This window comes from Salvelinus alpinus, chromosome 25 (assembly GCF_045679555.1).
Source record: "Salvelinus alpinus chromosome 25, SLU_Salpinus.1, whole genome shotgun sequence".
NCBI lineage: Eukaryota > Metazoa > Chordata > Actinopteri > Salmoniformes > Salmonidae > Salvelinus > Salvelinus alpinus.
In genome coordinates, this window is record NC_092110.1 from 19,226,125 (window position 1) to 19,251,440 (window position 25,316).

Consider the following 25,316-nt stretch of genomic DNA (forward strand, 5'->3'; position numbering starts at 1 on the left):
TAGTACACTTCAAACTAGACCATGCCCCAGGGCTGAAATGTTTTAATTTCCTCTGTGTACAAATAAAGTGATGCCTGACTAAGTAAAACAATCTCTGTTCAGATGGTTGTTGGACAGGCATTTTTTTCCTACTAATGTTATTTGGCAATGTAATGATTCTCGTGAGTTTTTACCACTATATTGTCTTCCACTATTGTGGTTTCTTGAAACTAATAGAGCCTACTATGTTTGCATTGATACTTGGTCTCCTTCCTCATCTCCTTTTCTACCACAGACTACCATATCCTGTTTTAAAGGCACCTAAATATTGTCTTGCTTAACCTTTTGAATGGCAAACATACATTTGGAAAGTATTCAGACCCCTTCCATTGTTCAATTCTTTTTACGTTGCAGCCTTATTCTAAAATGGATTAAAAATAAATAAAAAAATCCTCATCAATCTACACACAATCTACACACAATACCCCATAATGACAAAGTGAAAACCGCTTTTTAGAAGGTTGTGCAAATGTACTAAAAATAAACAGATACCTTATTTACATAAGGATTCAGACCCTTTGCTATGAGACTCGAAATTGAGCTCAGGTGCATCCTGTTCCCATTGATCATCCTTGTTTCTACAACTTGATTGGAGTCCACCTGTGGTAAATTCAATTGATTGGACATAATTTGGAAAGAAACACACCTGTCTTTAAGGTCTCACAGTTGGCAGTGCATCTCAGAGCAAAAACCAAGCAATGAGGTTGACGGAATTGTCCGTAGAGCGCCGAGACACAGATCTGGGGAAGGGTACCAAAAAATGTCTGCAGCATTGAAGGTCCCCAAGAACACAGTGGCCTCCATTCTTAAATGGAAGAAGTTTGGAACCACCCAGACTCTTCCTAGAGCTGGCCGCCTGGCCAAACTGAGCAATCGGGGGAAAAGGCCCTTGGTCAGGGAGTGACCAAGAACCCGATGGTCACTCTGACAGAGCTTCAGAGTTCCTCTGTGGAGATGGGAGAACCTTCCAGAAAAACAACAATTTCTGCAGCACTCCACCACCAATTTCTGCAGCACTCCACCACCAATCAGGCCTTTATGGTAGAGTGGCCAGACGGAAGCCACTCCTCAGTAAAAGGCACATGAAAGCCTGCTTGGAGTTTGTCAAAAGGCACCAAAAGGACTCTGACCATAATAAACAAGATTGAACTCTTTGGCCTGAATGCTAAGCGTCACGTCTGGAGGAAACCTGGCACCATTCCTACGGTGAAGCATTGTGGTGGCAACATCATGCTGTGGGTATGTTTTTCAGCAGCAGGGTCTGGGACACTAGTCACAATTGAGGGAAACATGAACAGAGGAAAGTATAGAAAGATCCTTGATGAAAACCTGCTCCAGAACGCTCAGGGCCTCAGACTGGGGGCGAAGGTTCACCTTCCAACAGGAAAACAACCCTAAACACACAGCCAAGACAATGCAGGAGTGGCTTTGGGACAAGTCTCAATGTCCTTGAGAGGCCCAGCCAGAGCCAGGACTTGAGCATCTCTGGAGAGATCTGAAAACAACTGTGCAGCGACGCTCCCCATCCAACCTGACAGAGCTTGATAGGATCTGCAGAGAAGAATGGGAGAAACTCCCCAAATACAGGTGTGCCAAGCTTGTAGCGTCATACCCAAGGAAGACTTGAGGCTGTAGTCACTGCCAAAGATGCTTCAACAAAGTACTGAGTGAAGGATCTGAATACAAATCAAAGTCAGAGAGGCTGCTACCTACATTGAGACCCAATCCCTTGCCACTTTAATAAATGGATCACTAGTTATTTTAAACAATGCCAATTTGAAATAATGCTTACATATCTTACATTACTCATATCACATGTACACTACCGTTCAAAAGTTTGGGGTCACTTAGAAATGTCCTTGTTTTTGAAAGAAAAGTCCAGTGTCTGTGTTCTTTTACCCATCATAATCTTTTATTTTTATTGACCAGTCTGAGATATGGCTTTTTCTTTGCAACTCTTCCTAGAAGGCCAGCATCCCGGAGTTGCCTCTTCACTGTTGACGTTGAGACTGGTGTTTTGCAGGTACTATTTAATGAAGCTGCCAGTTGAGGACTTGTGAGGCGTCTGTTTCTCAAACTAGATACTAATGTACTTGTCCTCTTGCTCAGTTGTGCACCGGGCCTCCCACTCATCTTTCTATTCTGGTTAGAGCCAGTTTGTGCTGTTCTGTGAAGGGAGTAGTACACAGCGTTGTACCAGATCTTCAGTTTCTTGGCAATTTCTCGCATGGAATTTCTCAGAACAAGAATAGACTGATGAGTTTCAGAAGAAAGACCTTTGTCCCTGGCCATTTTAAGCCTGTAATCGAACCTACAAACGCTGATGCTTCAGATACTCAACGAGTCTAAAGAAGGCCAGTTTTATTGCTTCTTTAATCAGAACAACAGTTTTCAGCTGTGCTAACATAATTGCAAAATGGTTTTCTAATGATCAATTAGTCTTTTTAAAATGAAAAACTTGGATTAGCTAACACAACATGCCATTGGAACACAGGAGTGATAGTTGATGATAATGGGCCTCTGTAAGCCTATGTAGATATTCCATAAAAAATCTGCCGTTTCCAGCTACAATAGTCATTTACATCATTAACAATGTCTACACATTATTTCTGATCAATTTGATGTTATTTTAATGGACAAAAAATGTGCTTTCCTTTCAAAAACAAGGACATTTCTAAGTGACCCCAAACTTTTGAACGGTACTGTGTGTATATACTGTATTTTATACCATCTATTGCACCTTACCTATGCTGCTTGGCCATCGCTCATCCATATACTTATATGTACATATTCTCATTCACCTCTTTAGATTTGTGTGTATTAGGTAGTTGTTGGGGAATTGTTAGATTACTTGTTAGATATTACTGCTCTGTCGCAACTAGAAGCACAAGCATTTCGCTACACTCACATTAACATCTGCTAACCATGTGTATGTGACCAATAAAATTTGATTTGAGTAAAGGGTCTGAATACTTATGTAAATGTGATTTTATTTTTTATTTTAATACATTTGCAAAAAGTTTAAACCTGTTTTTGCTTTGACGTTATTGTGTGTGTGTGTAGATTGATGGGGGGGGGGGGAACAATTTAATCAATTTTAGAGGAAAGCTGTAATGTGACAAAGTGGAAAAAGTAAAGGGGTCTGAATACTTTCCGAATGCACTGTATAAAATCCATGTCTCAATTGTCTCGAGGCTTAAATCTTTCTTTAACCTGTCTCCTCCCCTTCATCTACACTGACCACGTTTACATGCACACCAATATCCCGTTATTATTCGGGATACTCAAGTATTCTGTTTTTGAGTTGACACATATCCCGAAAAAGCTTCTATCCCGGTTATGAGAAACCCGGATAAGATGCCTGGGAAATGCTAATCTAAGACTGGATACTGTGCAGGTAAACAACTTATCCTGTTTTACTGTCGTTTTTGCAGTCTGCTCAGTTTGCATATCATGGGTGATTTTATGTTTTCATCTGATTGTCAAACAAATTACTTAAAAAAGTAGACTATATGCTCAGTTCGATCCACCATAATTTAGCCTACTATAATGAATTTACTACAGGACACTTTCACCACCTAATATAGACATGTTTCTGCTTTGGTAGGCCATATTATAATTCACAACATTTGGTAGCCATTTGTCAACAGTAGTTTTATACATGTTGCTTCTCTTCTGCCACAACTTATTGCCCCAGAAGACTAAATAGAGTAGTGCTCAACGGAATAATGTCTTACATAACTAGATTACTAATGCATGCATTCTATCTAACGCTGGTAAAGTTGTCTGTTTTGTTTAGTGACCGGGGAGAAAACAGTGGAAAGATTGGTCCTGTGCAAAATGTCCAAATGTCATCAGCTTGACCGGTTTTAAGGGAATGAAAAGCTGAGAAAAAGTCCACATGTTTCTGTTAAGATTTCGGGTTTGTCTTGGCTGCATATTTTATGTGGTTGAAATACTATCTGCTTGCATAACAACAGTGTCAAAAGAACACATAACATAGCTTTCACATTTTCTCAAGAAATGCTGAAAGGAAGAAATCCTATTTCTCCACTCCTGTTCCCGAGACAAAATTTATATTTGTTGTATAATTTCACTGCAAGAAATTTATAATTCTGCAGGAGTTAATATTATATTACGCTACATGTGAGCGGTTATAGGCCTACACTCAGTGTGCCTATTTCAAATACTATTCTATTTAACCCATATACTTAAATTAGGAATATTCTGTTTATTCATGGCTACAAGGATACTCGTGAGTGGGTTAAGACCTTAAGTGGGATTTGAGCTACTATACGGAATACTGTGCGCATGTAAACATGGTTACTGATTGAATTGGATTTAACAAGGACATTAAGGGATCATAGCTTTCACCTGGTCCGTCTGTCATGGAAAGAGCAGAGCTGTGTTTTGAATACTCATACTAACTGTACTATTTGTGATGTAAATGTAGTATGCTTACTGGTCATAGTATGGATCTAGTTAGAATGCCAAATGTTCCGGGATGTCATACTACATTCGCCAAAATACGAAGTATACAAGCAGTGGACACTATTTCCGTGCTTCTAGGACCCATAATGCAATTTATCAGAAAATGGCCGTGGCTTCACAACGTTTTCAGATTTTGGGTATTTTGGGGGGGTATTTTATTAGGATCCCCATTAGCTTTAGGCTACTCTTCCTGGGGTCCACACAAAACATAATACAGAATGACATAATACTGAACATCAATAGACAAGAACAGCTCAGACTGTTATATGCAGCCGAAGTCCAACAAAAGCGGATACAAATTCATTGCTTTAACTAATTATGACAAATGTTAAAATGTTGAGCAATGTAATAAAGTAATGACTTTTCAAATAAGTTACCTTAGACGCTATGTTGGCTGACAATTTGTTAGCTACACTATCCTTACGAACCGCATAGAATATCATTACAGCAGTATGTACCACCGGTATGTTAGCTAGCTGCCTAACGTTAGTTGGCTATTAATACATCGAACTTGCCAGTATATTAACTATATGCTATCTAACTAACCAACGTTTATTGACTTGATTATTCCCGTCATAATTAGCTTAGCTAAGTAGTATAGTCGTGCGTTATCAATGGACATTCGGGTGCGTTCGTAAATTCGCTCTGGCTATCTACTCCGATTTCAGCTCACTCTTATCTGAGTGTACCAGAGACCAGAATAACTGATGAATTTACGAACGCTCAACACCTGTTGAATATGGCCGATGGCAGTAAACGTCGGCAAAAAAAGCATAATTAAATTGTTGCCAGCAGCACAGTCAACAACGCTCTGAATAACATGAAAACAGCCTAACGACTGCTGCTTATTTGTTGTTCATATCTCTTCATACCTCTATCTCGGTGCATGTGACAAATACAAATTTATTTGATTTGTCAGAGAGGTGTTCTCTCATTTGTGTCTGGAAGTAGCTAACCAGTTAGCTTGGGTGCTTGACTGCTGTTGTGTGGTCAGAACGCTTAGATCAACCCTACTCCTCGGCCAGAGCGTTCAGTGTACGCTCTGAGAGCGAAATGCTCTGAAGTAACACACGACAATCTGACAAAGCTTTGAATTTACTAACGCCCAGAGCACACTCTGAGTGCACTCTGGCACTCCAGATTGAATTTAAGAACACACCCGAAGTTGTAAAATGTATAGCTAGTAATTTGTTACGCTAGCAAAAGGTTTTATAGCAACAGCATCAACTTCCGGTAGACAGGTGAGCACTAGTACGCACAACTGAAAAGATACCGTTCTTTTACAGTATACTAAAATGAACTAATAGTATGTAGTATATACTCATTAAGTATGTAGTATACAGTATGTTAGTATGGGTATTCAAACACCGCTCAGGTGTTTCTAATGTTTTGTACACTGTTTATGTCCAGCATCCTGTGTAAGTGCCAAGGGACATGCGTAGGCTTTACCTTGCTTGACAACGACATATTGCTGTGTCTTGGGCCTGCCAGGAGAAGAGAATTTTCACCTCTCAACAGGCTGGTGCAAAACTGCAGCTGCAGCACTGGGACAATATTTACACGTTGGTGTATTTTTGCCCCTTGCAAAGCCCTCCTCTATTGAGTTTAGAGTGTCATGTCACCCTCGAGGAGCAATCCATCAGGGTGTCCATTTTGTTTCTTTCATCTACCTAATACACACACTATGGACATGATAAAGGTAAACAGATTAATTCAGTGCATATTGTTTCTCGTAAGTACATTTATTTGTAAGCGTTACCAACTTTAGTAGCTCGTCTACCGTGTTTGTGTGTAAAGAAAGTATTAGGCTGTAGGCTAGGACAGTGTACTCTACTAGTCTAATAGACCCTATCACAGAGATGAGAGGACTATGGGTGAGGGAGGACACAAAGGCATCCTCCGTACATGTTAATCACCCCTCCCTACACAAACACACACACATATTCACTCTGCACAGGGCTGTCTCCCTCTGACTGCAGATAACCTCCAGGAGAAAAATACATTGAGCTGTCATATTTCTTACCAATAAATGTATGCAGTGTGGAAAAGGCATTAGCATTTCTGCTGTAGTATATCAAACCCATAAAGTATTGAGGAAGTGTCAGCAGCAGCGCCAGCGTCCTCTTATTTGGGAGGCACTGGGAGAGGTGTAATGTGTTCTGGCACCACAGGTATTCGTGTCAGGCTGATCTGGGATGTATGGAAGCGCCTGGAGCTGTTCATCTTGTAAGTCACGTTACCCCATTTCCCCTTTCACTGGGCTGCCCTGGCATGGATGGGGCTGTGCCAGTGTCTGACTGGTCTTGAAGTTTGGAATTGACCTAGTCTGTGTGAGAATCAACTTTTTCATCTAAAATATGTGGCAACAAAGAAGAGGTATAGGACATTTAGGAATGAACTGATCAGCTATTTTGCTATGTATTATTTCCAGCTATGAAGCATTTGTTAAATGTCTTATGTTGACAGTTGGCTTATCATGTGCATGATACTCATGACTCATTCTTGCTCTGTCTCTCTTCAGAATGGCGCTGGACATCTATGACTCTCAGTACTTGGTGATCCTGGCCCCATCCCTGGTCATCGCCCTCATCTTCCTCTTCTTCTGGCTCTTCATGAAGGAGACCTCTTATGATGAGGTGCTAGCCAGGCAGAAACGAGATCTCAAGCTTCCACCCTCCAAACCAGACACCCGCAAGAAGAATGACAAGAAAAAGAGCAAGAAGAAGGAGAGCAGTAGCGGAGGAGGTGGCGGGGGAGGAGGAGAGTCAGAGGAAGACCTGCGGGACTTTGACATGGCTGACGCCGTGAGCAGCTCCACTGCTGAGGAGGAGGAGCCTACCCCTATGGCCCCGCCCACCCCGGTTCCTGTCCCTGTGGCAGCGCCAGCCGAGGCCCCTGCAGGGGTGAGGGAGAGGAAGAAGAAGGAGAAGAAAGCTGCCAAAGCTGCAGCCGCTCCCCCTGCCGAGGAACCTGAGGTGAATGGCTCCAAGCCAGCTGGCCGCAAAGCAGAGCCCCCTGCCCCAGTGGCTAAACCCAGTCCCCCCTCACCCCAGCTTGACCACCAGTCTCAGCCCCCATGCCAGGCCCAGACCCCACCCCAGCCCTCTGGCAAGAAGAAGAAGGAGAAGAAGCAGAAGACAGAGTCTGGTGAGTGAAAGGCCAGAGTGGCTTTAGTAGGATGAGGATATGTGGTGCCCGGGGCACTTGCCTGTGTCCGCAAACGGGGCTAGCATCTTCTCTGAGGCCCCTCATTAGTGTCTATCCTCCCGAATCAAATCTGATTATTTAAAGCACAGTATGAGTAGGGAGTGGGAGGGAGTTTGTTACAATGGCCATAACCTCAAAATACCTTCTACACAAATGTGTCTATCACAAGGCCATCATAGTGGCATCCTTTTTCCTCGTATTTCCTAAACCTAATTGTCCTCTTGTTCGTTCCTGTCTAGTGGAGGAAGAGATTAAGATGGAGAAGGTTCCAGCTCCAGTCAAAAAGGAGGCTCCGGTGCTGGTGGAAACCAAAGCACAGGATGGTCCTGCCCCCCCAGACACCACCACAACCAGTGGCAAGAAAAGAAACTCTGCCAAGAAGCAGAAGACTGAGCATGGTAAGGATGATGAATACTTACTGTAGTGTAATCAAAGTCAGAGCAGGTTCAGAGACATTGTTTGAAGATGCTAGCAAAAAGCAGAATATATCTAAATCTGCCTTTTTTTGAAAATGAAATCCTTGGGCCAACAATATCTTGATTTTTGTGTCTGGCACCAAATATGACCATGTGCTTCTGTCTCCCCCAGCCCCAGTGGATGATGTCCAGGCTGACTCTGCGACTTCTGCCAACCACAATGATGACGCGCCCTCCAAGGGGAGTGGCAAGAAACAGAAGAACGAGGCCAACAAAGGTGTGAAACCTACACTCTAACATATAGCTGCTATACCATGTTTATACAACGGGTGTGTCTAATCCTGAATGCTGATTGGTTAAAACTTCATTCTAGCCGGTGTCTATTCCGCAAGTTATCACCAGCTAAATCTATGATGTTAAAATGGCTATTTACTCTGTTCCATCTGACTGCGCAATCCACTGTCTCATCAGCCCAGCCAGGCAATTTATCAACTTGATCTCCACTATAAAAAGCATCTAGACATTATCTCACATTTCTTTTAGACTAATATTTAGTTTTCAACAGCAGAAATTTGTATAAACCTTACTGTCTCTCTCCGACATTTGCAACATTGTTTCAATATTCAAATTGGATTTCCAGCCTTAATGTTGTGAACGTGTCAGGAGTTGGGATGAGACAGACAGCCAGGCAGCTTTTCTCAGCCAGTTGAAATCATGAATCAGCTTCATTTTTATGGATATACAAATAACTATCAATAGAAAACAGGTCAAACGAAACAAGGTGCAGCTAGTTTGCTATCTTTCCAGCTTCGGTTGGAAGTGATTGTGTTAGCTGGGTTGTTGGCTATCTCCTCTGAACAACAGTGTCCTGACGAGAGAGCACATTTTCTATGCCAGGCGAAATTGCGCATCATTAGCTCTTTTGTTATTTCTGTATCCAAATAAATGTCGCTAGCAAACAGCTTAAACGAACGCAAATGCAGCTACTTTGCTGTTATTCTGGCTGCACTGTTTGATGTGACTGTAAGTTAGCCGTAGTTGGCTAGCTAGCAAGCAAGGTTTAAGAACGTTGCCAGCCTGTATGGCAATGGAACATTTTGAATGAGCGATTTGGTCTCGTCCATAGACAGAACAAAAAGACTGAACGATTGGGTCGTGTCTCTAGCAACCGAACCAATAGAACGAACGACCAGCCGGCCTGGGTAGCAGCCCTAGATTTGTGTCCAGACTATATCTTGTGGAAGGATGAAATAGTATGAATAAACAACACCCATGCCAATATATCCTCCAAACACCGGCTTCTCTGGCATTATAACTTAATTAAAGCTGACATATGAACAGTGATATTTTATAAATGTATTTACACTGCACTAATTTATTCAACACATCAGCTACCATACAACACATAATATAATTAATCCTCTACCTGTATGTGTGTGTATTTGCAGAGAATTCTGAGGTGAAGCTGAAGGAGCTGCTGGTGGGCCTGGGCAGTTTGGCCCTGTCACAGGCAGAGGCTGTGAGTGTGGTTACTGTGCTTAAAGAAAAGAACCCCTCTGCCCTGGACGCTTGGCAGAAGTCTGCAGTGAAGACTGACCCCTCATCCCTGGAGAGAGAGAGGCTCCTCACCACTCTGCAGGAGGAGGCCTCCATAGCAAAGGACAAGGTCCAGCAGCTCAGCAAGGTACAGCTGCACACACTCATAAGATAACCCTAAGATACCGGTACAATAATGCATATCCATTGACTACATCACTGGTTGACTACCTGTGGCTTGGTGACATTTCACTCTGCTGCTGTTTCTGCCCTTTCCTCTGTTAGGAGCTGCAGCAGGAGAAGCAGAAGACTGTGAGAGCGGAGGCAGTTCTGAGGGACCAGCGTGGGGCAATGGAGAAGGAGCTGAATGTCGTGCAGGCTAAAGCCCAGGGAGAGCTTCAGGGCATGCAGATGAAGGTGAGCACCATCCACCACTGATACAACCTTTACCTTAACAGGCCAAACCTCAACTACCATCACCCTTTTACTGTCATGCTTTATACTCAGACATCAGTCCTAAGGCAGTATACAGAGTACTGTTTCTGATGCTGTATGTTAGGTGGTTAGAGCAACAGGTAGCCTAGTGGTTAGAGTGTTGGGCCAGTCACCGAAAGGTTGCTAGATCGAATCCCGAGCTGACAAGGTAAAAATCTGTCGTTCTGCCCCTGGACAATGCAGTTAACCCACTGTTCCTAGGCCGTCATTGTAAATAAGAATTTGTTCTTAACTGACTTGCCTAGTTAAATAAAATTCACTCCCAGTGTTTTGTACTGTGTAGTTCCAGAAGCTGAGGGAACAGCTGGAGGGTCAGATCGCCAGGCTGCAGCAGGAGAACGGCATCCTGAGAGACGCAGTCAGCTCTGCTACCAACCAGATGGAGAGCAAGTGAGAGCCACTTCCCAGCCCTCCTAGTTTGTAAAATGTTAAGGTCTTCGTTGTCCCCCACGTTCGTACGTTAGTCGCACACAATACCTCGGACAGCACTGGCCCAATTTTGACTAAACTTGGGTGAATGATGCGTCTTGCCAAAGAGATCCTGCATTTACAAAAGTATAATGATTGGCCAGATGGTGGTGCTATAACAAAAGATTGAAAATGCTAACTTTGAAAGGTCACGCTGCTCACCCCATTTGACCTAAAGTCATGAAATTCGGTGCATAGGTCCCTCTACTCACAAGGAGCAAATTTGCCGTTAAGGATTTTCGGCCATTTAGAATTTTGTGGAAAACACTTAAAACGCTATTCTTCTGGCACTGAAGGACCGATCTGCGTGAATCGATCTGCGTGAATTTATTAGTCACATGCACTGAATACAACAGTTGTAGATCTTACAGTGAAATTTACTTAAAAGCCCGTAACCAACAATGCAGTTTAAAAAATATGAATAAGAAATAAAAGTAACAAGTAGGTACAGAGCAGCAGTAAAATAACAATAGCGAGACTATACTGGGAGTACCAGTACAGAGTCAATGTGTGTGGGGGGGGGCACCGGTTAGTCGAGGTAATAGGTACATGTAGGTAGAGTTATTAAAGTGACTTCATAGATAATAACAGAGAGTAGCAGCGGTGTAAAATGGGGGCAATGCAAATCGTCTGGGTAGCCATTTGATTAGATGTTCAGGAGTCTTATTGCTTGGGGGTAGAAGCTGTTTAGAAGCCTTTTGGACCTTGACCTGGCGCTCCCATACCACTTGCCATGCGATAGCAGAGAGAACAGTCTACGACTAGGGTGGCTGGAGTCTTTGACATTTTTTAGGGCCTTCCTCTGATACCGCCTGGTATAGAGGTCCTGGATGGCAGGAAGCTTGGCTCCAGTGATGTACTGGGCTGTACGCACTACCCTCTGTAGTGCCGAGCAGTTGCCATACCAGGCAGTGATGCAACCAGTCAGGATGCTCTCGATGGAGCAGCTGTAGAACCTTTTGAGGATCTGAGGACCCATGCCAAATCTTTTCAGTCTCCTGAAGGGGGAACAGGCTTTGTCGTGCCCTCTTCACAACTGTCTTGGTGTGCTTGAACCATTCTAGTTTGTTGGTGATGTGGACACCAAGGTACTTGACGCTCTCAACCTGCTCCACTACAGCTCCGTCGATGAGAATGGGGGCGTGCTCGGTCCTCCTTTTCCTGTAGTCCACAATCATCTCCTTTGTCTTGATCACGTTGAGGGAGAGTTTGTTGTCCTGTCACCACACGGCCAGGTCTCTGACCTCCTCCTTATAGGCTGTCTCATCGGTGATCAGGCCTACCACTGTTGTCATCTGCAAACTTAATGATGGTGTTGGAGTCGTGCCTGGCCGTGCAGTCATGGGTGAACAGGGAGTACAGGAGGGGACTGAGCACGCACCCCTGAGGAGTCCCTGTGTTGAGAATCAGCAGGGCGGATGTGTTGTTACCTACCCTTACCACCTGGTGGTGGCTCGTCAGGAAGTCCAGGATCCAGTTGCAGAGGGAGGTGTTTAGTCACAGCGTCCTTAGCTTATTGATGAGCTTTGAGGGCAATATGGTGTTGAACGCTGAGCTGTAGTCAATGAATAGGATTCTTACATAGGTGTTCCTTTTGTCCAGGTCTTACTCACATTGGCTGTGGAGAGTGTGATCACACAGTCATCCGGAACAGCTGGTGCTCTCAATCATGTTTCAGTGTTTTTTCCTCGAAGCGAAGATAGAAGTAATTTAACTCGTCTGGTCGGCTCGCGTCACTGGGCAGCTCTTGGCTGTGCTTCACTTTATAGTCTGTAATGGTTTGCAAGCCCTGCCACCTCCGACAAGCATCGGAACCGGTGTAGTACGATTCGATCTTAGTCCTGTATTGACACTTTGCCTGTTTTGATGGTTCGTCAGAGGGCATAGCGGGATTTCTTATAAGCTTCCGGGTTAGAGTCCCGCTCCTTGAAAGTGGCAGCTCTAGCCTTTAGCTCAGTGCGGATGTTGCCTGTAATCCATGGCTTCTGGTTAGGGTATGTACGTACGGTCACTGTGGGGACGACATCATCGATGCACTTATTGATGAAGCCAGTGACTGATGTGGTGTACTCCTCAATGCCATAGGAAGAATCCCAGAACATATTCCAGTCTGTGCTAGCAAAACAATCCTGTAGCTTAGCATCTGCTTCATCTGCCCACTTTTTTATTGACCGAGTCACTTGTGCTCCTGCTTTAGTTTTTGCTTGTAAGAAGGAATCAGGAGGTTAGAATTATGGTCAGATTTGCCAAATGGAGGGTGAGGGAGAACTTTGTATGTGTCTCTGTGTGTGGAGTAAAGGTGGTCTAGAGTTTCTTTCTCTCTGGTGGCACACTTCAAACATCCTGATTTGAAATTTGGTGAAACAGATTTAAGTTTCCCTGCATTGAAGTCCCCGGCCACTAGGAGCGCCGCTTCTGGATGAGCGTTTTCCTGTTTGCTTATGGTGGAATACAGCTCTTTGAGTGCGGTCTTAGTGCCAGCATCGGTCTGTGGTGGTATGTAGACAGCTATGAAAAATACAGATGAAAACTCTCTAGGTAAATGGTGTGGTCTACAGCTTATCATGAAATACTCTACCTCAGGTGAGCAAAACCTAGAAACTTCCTTAGATATCATGCACCAGCTGTTGTTTACATGTATGCATAGTCCACCACCCCTTGTCTTACCAGACACTGCTGTTCAATCCTGCCGATAGAGTGTATAACCAGCCAGCTGTATTTTGATAATGTCGTTGTTCAGCCACGACTCCGTGAAGCAAAGGTCTCTCAACACAATATTTTCCAGACTAGTACCTAAAATAATATTGACCAATAAAACTTTGCCGTGGGCGTGGTCTGGCACATAAATGCATAAATGGATATTCGTATTGTAACAAAATTTGGTACACATGTTGTAAACAGTGTCAAGACTAAACATATGCAACAACATTTATATTGACCTATAACAGGCACATGTTTATCTCTTTGATCTGTTTGACTCAGTCATGAAATTTGGCACACATGCTCAGGGAAATGAGTCTCGCTAACCCACGTGATATCTGACACCACTGGCCCACTTTCTATGAAACTTGGGTGAATAATGCGTCTTGCCATAGAGATCTGCCATTTGCAAAATTACACTGATTGGCCCAAGGGGGACGCTGTAGTAGTCAACTGTACGTAGTCAGCTGTTTGTTCACTCGCACCCGCCCAAAATTGCTAATAACCCATCAGCAACCACCCGACTATATGTGACAAAGTGAAAATCTGAGGCCTGCAACCAACCCTAACCCGCTAATATAGAAAATGCGCTGTAGGCTAAAGTCAGAGGGCAGAATGATTTTTTTGGGACGGGGTACAGGATTGTTTTTGCCTGATTTTTAGATATGTTTCTGCTTATAATTTCCAACATTTTCGTAAGCTATTTTTTATTCAACTTGTCTAGTTAGATATATGCAGCTTCTCTTCTGTCATTATATGTTGCCATAGAAGACTAAATAAACCCTTGCTCACCAGAATGTCATAAATTGATTGAAGCATTCATTCTATCTAGTTGACATCGGTAAAGTTTTCTGTATTCTCTGCTTCTTTCGCGGAGCAAAGACATTTAAGGACCGGGGAGAAAATGCAATAACAAAAAAAAAACGGAAAGATTTTCAGTGCAAAATGTCCAAATGACATCAGTTTGACTGGTTGTAAGGAAATAGAAAGCTGTGAAAACGACCCAACGTGTTTCTGATAAGATTTGAGTTCGGCTTCGATGCATATTTCATGTGGTTGAAATACTGTCAGCTTTTATGATGCTGATAAAGATGGCACCTCTACAGATAGTATCTAACTTAGCATTCGCATTCTCTCAAGATGCTGAAATAAATAAATCATATTCCTCCGCTCCTGTTCCCAAGTCCAAATTTTTCCTACATTTTGGCGTATAATTTTACTCCAAGAAATGCTTCATTCTGCAGGAGTTAATATTAAGGCTGTGAAAGAGGTTATTGATCTGCAGTGTGTCCAGATTTCAGTTTCCATTTAACCCATCTTAACAGTAGGACACAGTTCCTTTGATGTGCCATAGGCCTATTTGAAGTCCCCATCTTGTGACTGTTGAATTTGTGTAGCGCTTCACATAACATAGCCAGACACCACTGGCCCCATTTTGACAAAATTTGGGTGAATGATGCGTCTTGCCATAGATCTGTAATTTACAAAATTACACTGATTGGGGGATGACATGTTTACTGTTGCCTTGTTTGGTATTGTATCGCATCGTATAAATACTAGTTGTCTTTGAAGCATGGCATTGATGAGTGTGTGGGTTGTAATAGTTGGTGTGTATGGCAGGCAGTCGTCGGAGCTGAACCAGCTGCGCTCGGAGTACTCTGGTCTGATGAAAGAGTTGGCGGAGAACAACAACAAGCTGCAGCAGGAGGAGCACCAGAGGAAGTCGCTGGAGGTCAACTACAAGCAGAACGTGTCTCAGCTGGAGGTATGCTGTCTTTCAGGGGAGGGACCGTGCCTAACACAGGCATCTTATTTAGTTATTTATTCAGCACATAGTTCACTAGGCTGCCCCACAGAGATGAAACACAAAGGAATCTCTCCTTCATGGTGAGACCTGGACTGTTTAGGGTTTCTCACTGTAACCATGGGAGGGCCTGTGTCCGTCCATCCTAAGGAGGGCTGGGTGGTGTGTAATAGAACAGGGAAGTGGAGAATATGTTGGTTCAGGAAGCGGGGCTGTTTGAAGCTTTGTGCTCAGTATAAACACTGCTTCCCTGCAATGCACACCCAGGTCAGCCTTTCCTGTGTTTTTCAGAACCAGTACAGTACAATGAGAGGTTGTGTCAGTGTATGTACACTGTTAAAATGCAAAATGTTGTGTCCCGTTGTCACCAGGCTCAACTGCAGGATGCTAAGCGTGGTTGGGAGGAGCTCCAGAACTACCTCCACAATGTCAACGCAGAGAGGGAGAAACTTCATGCTGCTAAAGAAGGTGATCACAGAGTTTCTATAATCGGACCTCTAAACTCAAGCTAATGAACCTCCCATTGCTAATAAGTAATAAGAGTATTTGCAAGCCAATTTTGAGCACCATTGTCATGAGCACCACATGTATAAGTGGCTTGTGTTGTATACCCAGTAAGTGATTTTTATCTGGTGTGGCTCCACTCTCAGAGCTGCAGAACCAGCTGCTGGCGGTGGAGACAGAGATGAGCAACAAGAACAAGGAGATCCAGACGCTGCACAGCAGCCTGACCGACACCATTGTGTCCAAGGACCAGGTGGAGCAGAAGGTGATGCACCTGCTGGAGGTGTCCCAGCACAACCTGGCTGAAGACTCAGTGCAGGTCAAGGTAGGGGAACACAGCCCTTATTGTTGTAATGACAGATGTGATGTGTATAACAATAACACATTCTCTATGATTTACAGTTGACAGTTCTACTTGGATGTTGTGGTTATTGTGCCAGGTGTGGATAGGTCGTCTTTACACTCTCAAACCTTTCAGAAACAAGGGAGAGGGGTAATTAAAAAATGGTGAAACGGCTTGGTTGAGAAACTTAGATGGTTGAGAAACGGGGATAAAACAATAGGCTTATTTTTAAGTATTTCTGTAATATTTATATTTTTTGCACAAAGATATTCTGGTATGCACTGAAAATAACAGCCTTTGTTCCTGACAGGATCTCCTGAGTGAAAAAAGTGTCCTCAATGCCCAGATTGAGACTCTGCAGGCCCAGTTGAGCTCCCAGGTATGGACGAGCATGTTTCACCCTTTAGTTCATCAACAAGAGTTGATATGTTTCTATTTGTGTACCGGTATGTGAGTATGTTGTGACTACTGTCTTCCCTCCTCTTTCAGGCCACTACTGTCTCCCACTTTGAAGAGCTGCAGAAGCTGTAAGTGTTTTGCAAGTTTGAAATGAATGCCCACCCCTCTTGCACATGTGCTTAGCCTGATCCTTGAATGTCCATTTGTTCCATATAATGTCCTCTCTGACTCTTCTCCCTGTCCTATGGGTTGTGTTGCTGACTCCTGTCATGTGTGGCGTCCAGGCTGGCTGAGAAGGAGCTGCAGAGGAAGAGTCTGGAGGACTCCCTGAATACTGAGAGGAGCAGTGGCGCTAACAGGGAAACTAACATGCAGGTACCTACAGTAATACTGTCTAAACCCCCATTATTACTCCTGCTCTACATATGATGGTCTGTTGACCGGCTGGAATGTGTTGAGCTAAAGGAATGCTGCACACAGTGCGGTGGGTTGATTTGAAGGGCTTACTGTACATGCAATTTCTGTCTTCGTGAAGCATATTAGCTAATGCAGTAATAAAACAGATATGACATCCCTCTGGGCCGCTTTTGTCCATTTTGCAAAGTGAATTAGCTGGAAATATGAATTAGTATAAAGATATTATCAAACTACTGTAGACTTACATACATACTGTCAACTTAATAGTAAGATATCTCCCTTTTTTTTATTTTATGAATGTTGTTGACTCTGGGCCTCCTGCCCTCACCCTCTTTTCCTTCTATGTTGCTTCTCTGGCCTCCACAGGCCATGCACAATGAGAACATGTCACTGAAGGCAGCGCTCCAGAATCTGCAGGCTCAGATTTCTGAACAGGTCAGAAGTGAAAAACGCCTGTTTTCTTAGATGGAACTCCTGCTGTGATCTACCAGTCCCTCAGTATGCGCACCCTCTGACACCCTTTCTCTCTCCTTCCTTCTCGCCCTCCTTCTATCCTCATCTAGACTGTTTCTCAGCTGGCCTTGGACCAGTTCCAGAAGAGGTGTGTGTGTGAGAGCATTTTTAAGCAATTTAGATCCTGCCAGAGAGTTGAATGTTCTGCTTCTCATTCTATCTAGTTACATCAAATGTGCACAAATGTTATCCTTATTGCTGGGTAGTTTTACAAGTAGATAAAATGTTGTCATCTTGCCTCTATTTAGAAACGTGGTATTAATACCACACCAGAAAACAATGCTATAATTATAACCCTTATAACCCTGTCTCACCATGTGTCTCTGTCTTTGTGTTGTGCCACCTGCAGTGTCCAAGAGAGGGAGGAGAAAATCAAGACTGTGGAGGACCTGCTGAAGATGGGAATGATTGAGGTGGCCAATAAGGAGGAGGAATTGACGGTGAGTAGGGGTCAAGCATAGGGAATAAGCTTGACCCACCTGACATCACTGTTTTGGTCATTGTTTAGACAAATATTGTTTTAAGTGTTTAAAATCAAATAGCTTTCTCTGTCACAGACTGTAAGAGAAGAGAATAAGGCTCTGAAATGTGATATGGAGGCATTCATTCTTCAGACTACTGAACAGGTAAGTACTCACACTGATCTGCTGTGTTTTTATTTTGCATAGTCTCAACCCCGTTCCCTCATTGGATTCTCATTACATTTTTTCCTGTTGTCTTTTCCTACTCTCAAGACATCATCCGATTTGATAATGGAAGGTCTACAGAGCAAGTAAGTCAATGAAAATACCACTTTTTGTCTAGCAAATGCTATGAAACCTCTTGCCACATTCATGGACAATTTGTTCTGTGTTTAATACGTTTTGTAATTCTGTGTTTCTTAAGGATTCAAGAGAAAGATGAGCAGATTAAGTCAATGGAGGAGAGCCTACAGGCAGCACAGGCGAGTGGCTCCAGCAATGGGATGACCATTGAGGTGTGTTCATAGTAGTACATCTTTCTCTCTCTCTCTCTCTCAGCTGTATGTCAGAAACATAATATGGCAATGTGAAATTGTTTTGACTTTGCCCAATGTTACAGTTTTGGTTCTGGATTGTGCTGTGTCTCTCTGCTGGGTGTTTATGTAACTGTGTGTGTTGTCCCTGCAGTCTCTGGAGCAGCAGGTGGCAGGGCTGCAGTCTGACATGGAGCAGCTGAGACAGAAGCAGGCTGTGGACACCACCAGTGCCAGCGACCAGCTCCTAGAACTACAGACACAGTAAGTCTACTGTACTATCCCTCTACTCTGACCTACTCTACTGCATTGTACTCTGAAAAGCTAGACTAACACAGTCTTTGTCCAGGCTTGCTGCTAAGGACCAGGAGATCCAGACACTACAGAGTGAGTTGGAGTCCAGGGCCAAGGAGGTGAGCGACAAGGTGCAGGAACTACAGCAGAAACAGGTGAGGGAAGAGGTGGAAACAGTTGATTGGTGACCTTTATTGGCTGAGAGGGAGAGAAAAGAATGCGAGTTAACAACTTTTATTTTCTTCTTCTAGCAGACCCACACAGAGGCCCCAAGCCTGGAACTGCTGACAGCGTGAGTCACCGCAGTACTTCACTGAATTCCCTTCAGTATACAGTGTCCCTTGGCATGGGGCCACCCAGCAGGGTTGTGATTGGTAGTGGTGGTAATGTATGTGTGGTGGTGTTCTGTCCTCCAGGTTGGCAGAGAAGGAGAAGCAGGTGTCTGATCTCCAGGGAGAGCTGGCTAAGCTGAGGGAGTCCTTGGAGCTTCACAGGAACAAGAACAATGTAGGTGTCCTGTCCTGCAGACAGTGCTGCTACTGCCTCAGCCCACACTACCAACCTACCCTCCACATCTCCAGTCTGGCCCTGCGATACATCTGCAGACCTCATCCTCGATGTGCTCCCCTAAACCACACCCTCTCAGTGATGTCACACTACGCATGCATAATCTCTCTACTCCTTTTACAAAGTGGTTAGGTTGCATTTTGTCGCAGACTATGAATATTTATTAATCTAATTGAAACTATTCAAGACAATGATACATTTACCATTTACATTTTAGAGCTGTTAATTTGCTATTCTATGCTTATGCTGGCTAAGGCTTGCTACAATCAAACAGTACAGTTTTTAGGGCAGTCAGTCTACTCTGCTCTGTCCTTTGCCATGTTTACAAGGACTGTATTTCTGTGTGTCAGCATGCATGTCTGTGCGTGTGAATGCTCTGGGGCTTAACAATGGCCTTGTTTTGCAGAGACAGACAGCTACCTTGTTGACTAGCTCTATATTATGTGATTTGGCTTTTCCTATCTAGACTCATTGGACTTTTTTGGCAGTGAGTTGCAGCTCTCATTCTTCACGTTATTTCAGTTTGTCTATGCCAAAGACCTCTCTACGGTGTTACTATCAAAGCTGTTTCACTGTTTGTTTTTGCCAATACAATTTAGTGTCTGATCCTTCTAAAGACTCAATCTTTAGATGGCCAACTCATGTTAAGTTGAGCTTGACCCTTAGACTGGTTTACGGTAAAATGCAGTGAGGATTTTCTTTAAACCTAGACTCCGAAACAGGATAGGACAGGACCGCTGTAAAGAAAAGGAGAGTCACATTTTTTTTGCTAATGGTTCTCTGTTCATCCCTATATAAATTGTGTTTGTGGGTCACTGCATACTTTTCCCTGAGGCTAAACTGAAAGTGATATCTCTCTGAAACTGACCAGGAGCTTCGGGTGAAAAACTGGAGCGCTATGGAGGCTCTGGCAGCCACCGAGTCCATGCTTCAGGGGAAACTCAGCAAGGCCCTCAAGGTTCGGATCCCACTTCCAGTCTGCTTCACTCTAGATTGAAAATCTGATGCATCCCCAAACAGTTATTACCATAATCAACCAGTGAGATTACTCCATCATTTCTACATGCTGCTGCATACTCATTTCTCCCCTCCCTCTGCATTCTGGCCCTGAATAATTGGCGGTCTATCTCCATGAATCTATTCCCCTCAGGAATTTCACAAAGACTGAATGTATTTTTATGTAGAAAAAACACTGCTCTACTTGAGTTCTGCTTGCTATTCCGCGCTAGAATGCATTGACCTCTTAAAGGACACAATCTTTTTGTTTCATACAGTACAACTATTTATTTTAACTACCGGTACATCAATTCCAATACAAAGTAAAGAAATAGACATTTGAAAATGAGTGTGCAGTGACTGACTCCAGATTTCCTGTAGATTGTCATAATAAGTTTGAGATCCATGGTCTTCATGATGCTCCTCTCGCTCCCTGCCATGTGCTTTCCTCATTTTCTCTCCCCAATCCAGCATGTGTTCCATTCTGCTTTGTGTATATACTGTCATCATTACAGCGATCAGCCTCTAATGAAATTCGATTATAAGATTTTTGAAATAAATTTGGTCTTGCAGAGTTGCCTTTTTGAAAAATTATGTCCAGATTATGTGTAATAAATCAACATAATTGTTTTGTGTAAAATAATTTTTGGAAGCAACAAAACATATACTGAATATCAGTGATTTATTATATAATAACGGTGGTACTTTACTCTGTGTGGACACATCTATCATCTTATTGCATGGAACCATTAGAAACCAGACAGCCCCTCAGCTTACCTGCTGTTTATATCCACCCAGTTGTTTCCTAAGGATTTTTTTGTCCTCTTACATTTTTAATTTACAGGAGCAATTGGGATTAAGTGTCTTGCTCAAGGGCGCATCGGCAAATTTTTCCACATAGTCGGCTCGGGATTCGAACCAGTGACCTTCCGATAGCTGGCCCAATACTCTTAACTGCTAGGCTACCTGCCGCCACTCTTCAGTGAGAATCTAATCTGCCATAGCCCTTTTTTCTTTTCTTTTTTACCTTTATTTAACTAGGCAAGTCAGTTAAGAACAAATTCTTATTTTCAATGACAGCGGGTTAACTGCCTTGTTCAGGGGCAGAACGACAGAGTTTTACCTTGTCAGCTCGGGGATTCGATCTTGCAACCTTTCGGTTACTAGTCCAACGCTCTAACCACTAGGCTACCTGCCGCCCCTACCTTTGCTTAACCATATGTATTTAGGGATGCACTAGTAAACCATAGACTAACAGATTGCTCTTACTATAAACAGTTGTGTGGGGTTCAGGGAATTTTTGCCTAAGCTGTGACCCCCGTTCCTCTCCATGTCAATACAGCAGACAGGGCACATAGTGAACTGATTTACCCAGCAGCTGCTCTCGGCCAATTTGGTACAGTAAAAATGTAGGCGGACACCTGTTGTGTACGCTCAGGAAAGTGCATGCTTGTACACAATCTAAAGCATATGTCGTAGTGTAGAACCTATTCCCCTTACAACACAACGTGCTAATGAGAGTAGAGGTGAATGTGCAAGCTGTTTGTTACAGGACTCACTCCATTGGAGGGTAGAGGGGTTATACATGACATCGCTCTCCTTCTGAGAGTCAAGCCTTGTGCAGCTAATGTGCTTAACGGTACCAACATTGTGGTTTTTGTTTGGGGGTTCCTGATAACAGAAGTATGTGTGGTGCTCTATGGATGTCTGTTTCTGGACAGAATGTTAGATACTCAGGGGCATTACTGTACTGCAACTATATGAACACAAGTGACTTTGATGTTCCTCCTTGAGAGGATAAAAATATGAAATAAGTGAACTTGTGTAGGGTGAGGTCTAAAGCTTGAGGAACTTGTCTTGTGGTTGTGTGTGGCTGCTGAACAGTGGGGCGTATGAATACTTGCTTGGAGCGCACACTAAATAATTGAGCCATTGTAAATGTTAGCTGTTTGTTCACTGGAGTGTCATGGAGAGGGAGTTGTGCTGGTCAGAGGCTATGCTCCTGTGTGTACTCTGAGATGGGAGGAGTGAAACCAAGCAAGCAGAGGTAGTGTCTTGAGGTTGGATGTTTGCCTGCAGAGCTATTCAGCTAACTACTGTACAGGTTCCCCAATTGTGTGTGTGTTCCCTGAGTGCAGTCCATGTTGAATGTCCTCTCTTTTCTTTCCTCCTCCTTTACCTCTTCAGGAGAACCAGACAGCCCTGGAGATAGCCCAGGCAGAATGTCGAGGTGTTCTGCACAGACTGCTACCGAACGTGCCTCTGCCCACTGAACGGGTAAGTGCTCACATAATATAATCTATAGTATTATATATATAGTACCAGACAGAAGTTTGGACACACCTACTCATTCAAGTTTTTCTTCATTTTTACTATTTTCTACATTGAGAATAATAGTGAAGACATCAAAACTATTAAATAACAATAATTTAGTAGCCAAAAAAGTGTTAAACAAATCGGAATATATTTGAGATTCTTCAAAGTAGCCACCCTTTGCCTTGATGACAGCTTTGCACACTCTTGACATTCTCTCAACCAGCTTCACGAGGTAGTCACCAGGAATGCATTTCAATTAACAGGTGTGTCTTGTTAATTTGTGGAATTTCTTTCCTTTTGAGCCAATCAGTTGTGTTGTGACAAGGTAGGGGTGGTATACAGAAGATAGCCCTATTTGGTAAAATACCAAGTCCATATTATGGCAAGAACAGCTCAAATAAGCAAAGAGAAACGACAGTCAATCTGGAAAATTTCAAGAACTTTGAAAGTTTCTTCAAGTGCAGTTGCAAAAACCATCAAGCGCTATGATGAAATTGGATCTCGTGAGGACCGCCACAGGAAAGGAAGACCCAGAGTTACCTCTGCTGCAGAGGATAAGTTCATTGGAGTTACCAGCCTCATAAATGGGCAATTAACTGCACCTCAGAGTTCAAGTAACAGACACATCTCAACATCAACTGTTCAGAGGAGACTGCGTGCATCAGGCCTTCATGGTCGAATTTCTGCAAGGAAACCACTACTAAAGGACACCAATAAGAAGAAGACTTGCTTGGGCCAAGAAACACAAGCAATGGACATTAGACCAGTGGAAATCTGTCCTTTGGTCTGATGAGTCCAAATTTGAGATTTTTGTTTCCAACCGCTGTGTCTTTGTGAGACGCAGAGTAGGTGAACAGATGTTCTCCGCATGTGTGGTTCCCACAGTGAACAGTGGAGGAGGAGGTGTGGGGGTGCTTTGCTGGTGACACTATCAGTGATTTATTTCGAATTCAAGGCACACTTAACCAGCATGGCTACCACATCATTCTGCAGCGATACGCCATCCCATCTGGTTTGGGCTTAGTGGGACTATCATTTGTTTTTCATCATAACTATGACCCAGAACACCCCTCCGGGCTTTGTAAGGGCTAGTTGACCAAGAAGGAGAGTGTTGGAGTGCTCCATCATGACCATGACCTGGCCTCCACAATCACCCGACTTCTACCCAAATGCGATGGTTTGAGATGAGTTTGACCGCAGAGTGAAGGAAAAGTAGCCAATAAGTGCTCAGCATATATGGGAACTCTTTCAAGAATGTTGGAAAAGCATTCCAGGTGAAGCTGGTTGAGAGAATGCCAAGAGTGTGCAAAGCTGTCATCAAGGCAAATGGTGGCTACTTTGAAGAATCTCAAATATAAAATATATTTTGATTTGTTTAACACTTTTTTGGTTACTACGTGATTCCATATGTGTTATTTCACTATTCACTATTATTCTGCAATATAGTAAAAATGAAGAAAAACCCTTGAATGAGTAGGCTGAAGATGGCGCCGAAGAACATGGCTGACCTTTTACATTCTCCCAAACAATTGTGTTATTTTGTTAGTTTTTTTAAACTTGTTTTTTAACTTTTTGTGAACATAATGTTGCTGCTACCGTCTCTTATGACCTAAAATATATTCTGGACATCAGAACAGTGATTACTCACCGCGGACTGGAAGAAACTTTTTCCTTTAATGAGTCTGACGAGAGGGATACCCTGCTTTCACTGGATCAGGCCCAGATCCCCGCCTTTTGTGTGAAGAAAAGACACAGGAAAAGGGGCCGCGGATCGGGCAGCCCTCTGAGAATCCGTAGGCGAGCGAGTAAACTCCCACTGCCATCCATTCTTCTTGCTAACGTGCAATCATTGGAAAATAAAATTGATGACCTACGATTTAAGATTATCCTACCAATGGGACATTAAAAACTGTAACATCTTATGTTCCACCGAGACGTGGCTGAACGACGATACGGACAATATGGAGCTAGTGGGATTTTCCATGCACCGGCAGAACAGAGACACTACCTCTGGTAAGACGAGGGGTGGGGGTGTGTGTCTATTCATCAATAACAGCTGGTGTGTGATGTCTAATATTAAAGAAGTCTCAAGGTATTGCTCGCCTGAGGTAGAGTACCTTATGATAAGCTGTAGACCACACTATCTACCAAGAGAGTTAGAAGCTGCGCTCCTAGTGGCCGGGGACTTTAATGCAGGCAAACTTAAATCAGTTTTACCACATTTTTACCAGCATGTCACATGTGCAAGCAGAGGGGGTAAAAATCCTAGACCACCTTTACTCCACACACAGAGATGCATACAAAGTTCTCCCCCGCCCTCCATTTGGCAAATGTGACCATAATTCTATCCTCCTGATTCCTGCTAACAAGCAAAAACTAAAGCAGGAAGTCCAATGGCATTGAGGTGTACACAACCACAGTCATCGGCTTCATCAATAAGTGCATCAATGACGTCGTCCCCACAGTGATCGTACGTACATATCCCAACCAGAAGCCATGAATTACAGGCAACATCCGCATCGAGCTAAAGGCTAGAGCTGCCGCTTTCAAGGAGCGGGAGACTAATCCGGACGCTTATAAGAAATCCTGCTATTTCCTCAGACAAACCATCAAACAAGCGAAGCGTCAATACAGGATTAAGATTGAATCCTACTACACTGGCTCTGACGCTCGTCGGATGTGGCAGGGCTTGAAAACTGTTAGGGACTACAAAGGGAAACACAGACGCGAGCTCTCCGTGACGCGGAGCCTACTTGACGAGCTAAATGCCTTTTTATGCTCGCTTCGAGGCAAGCAACACTGAAGCATGTACGAGAG

The 25,316-nt window shown here is 43.5% G+C and overlaps 1 protein-coding gene across 8 annotated transcripts in view; it reads left to right on the plus strand.

Annotated features, from left to right (window-relative positions):
• The window catches only part of LOC139553552 (kinectin-like), a 44,712-nt gene that overhangs the window by 11,019 nt on the left and 8,377 nt on the right, over window positions 1–25,316 (plus strand). For 3 of the 8 annotated variants that reach the window (XM_071366010.1, XM_071366017.1, XM_071366015.1), the window contains exons 1-25: window positions 6,668–6,756; window positions 7,052–7,677; window positions 7,977–8,135; window positions 8,326–8,430; window positions 9,602–9,837; window positions 9,975–10,106; window positions 10,468–10,574; window positions 14,973–15,117; window positions 15,528–15,624; window positions 15,807–15,985; window positions 16,314–16,382; window positions 16,493–16,530; window positions 16,687–16,777; window positions 17,186–17,254; window positions 17,383–17,420; window positions 17,682–17,772; window positions 17,890–17,958; window positions 18,067–18,104; window positions 18,218–18,308; window positions 18,481–18,590; window positions 18,676–18,775; window positions 18,872–18,912; window positions 19,037–19,127; window positions 20,059–20,145; window positions 22,371–22,460. In XM_071366010.1, coding sequence (XP_071222111.1) covers window positions 6,683–6,756; window positions 7,052–7,677; window positions 7,977–8,135; window positions 8,326–8,430; window positions 9,602–9,837; window positions 9,975–10,106; window positions 10,468–10,574; window positions 14,973–15,117; window positions 15,528–15,624; window positions 15,807–15,985; window positions 16,314–16,382; window positions 16,493–16,530; window positions 16,687–16,777; window positions 17,186–17,254; window positions 17,383–17,420; window positions 17,682–17,772; window positions 17,890–17,958; window positions 18,067–18,104; window positions 18,218–18,308; window positions 18,481–18,590; window positions 18,676–18,775; window positions 18,872–18,912; window positions 19,037–19,127; window positions 20,059–20,145; window positions 22,371–22,460 — 2,973 coding nt within the window. In that variant the 5' untranslated portion in view covers window positions 6,668–6,682. Of the gene's footprint in view, window positions 1–6,667; window positions 6,757–7,051; window positions 7,678–7,976; window positions 8,136–8,325; window positions 8,431–9,601; window positions 9,838–9,974; window positions 10,107–10,467; window positions 10,575–14,972; window positions 15,118–15,527; window positions 15,625–15,806; window positions 15,986–16,313; window positions 16,383–16,492; window positions 16,531–16,686; window positions 16,778–17,185; window positions 17,255–17,382; window positions 17,421–17,681; window positions 17,773–17,889; window positions 17,959–18,066; window positions 18,105–18,217; window positions 18,309–18,480; window positions 18,591–18,675; window positions 18,776–18,871; window positions 18,913–19,036; window positions 19,128–20,058; window positions 20,146–22,370; window positions 22,461–25,316 lie in introns of those variants that run through there. The other 5 variants (XM_071366012.1, XM_071366014.1, XM_071366016.1 and 2 more) reach the window with 3 other exon arrangements.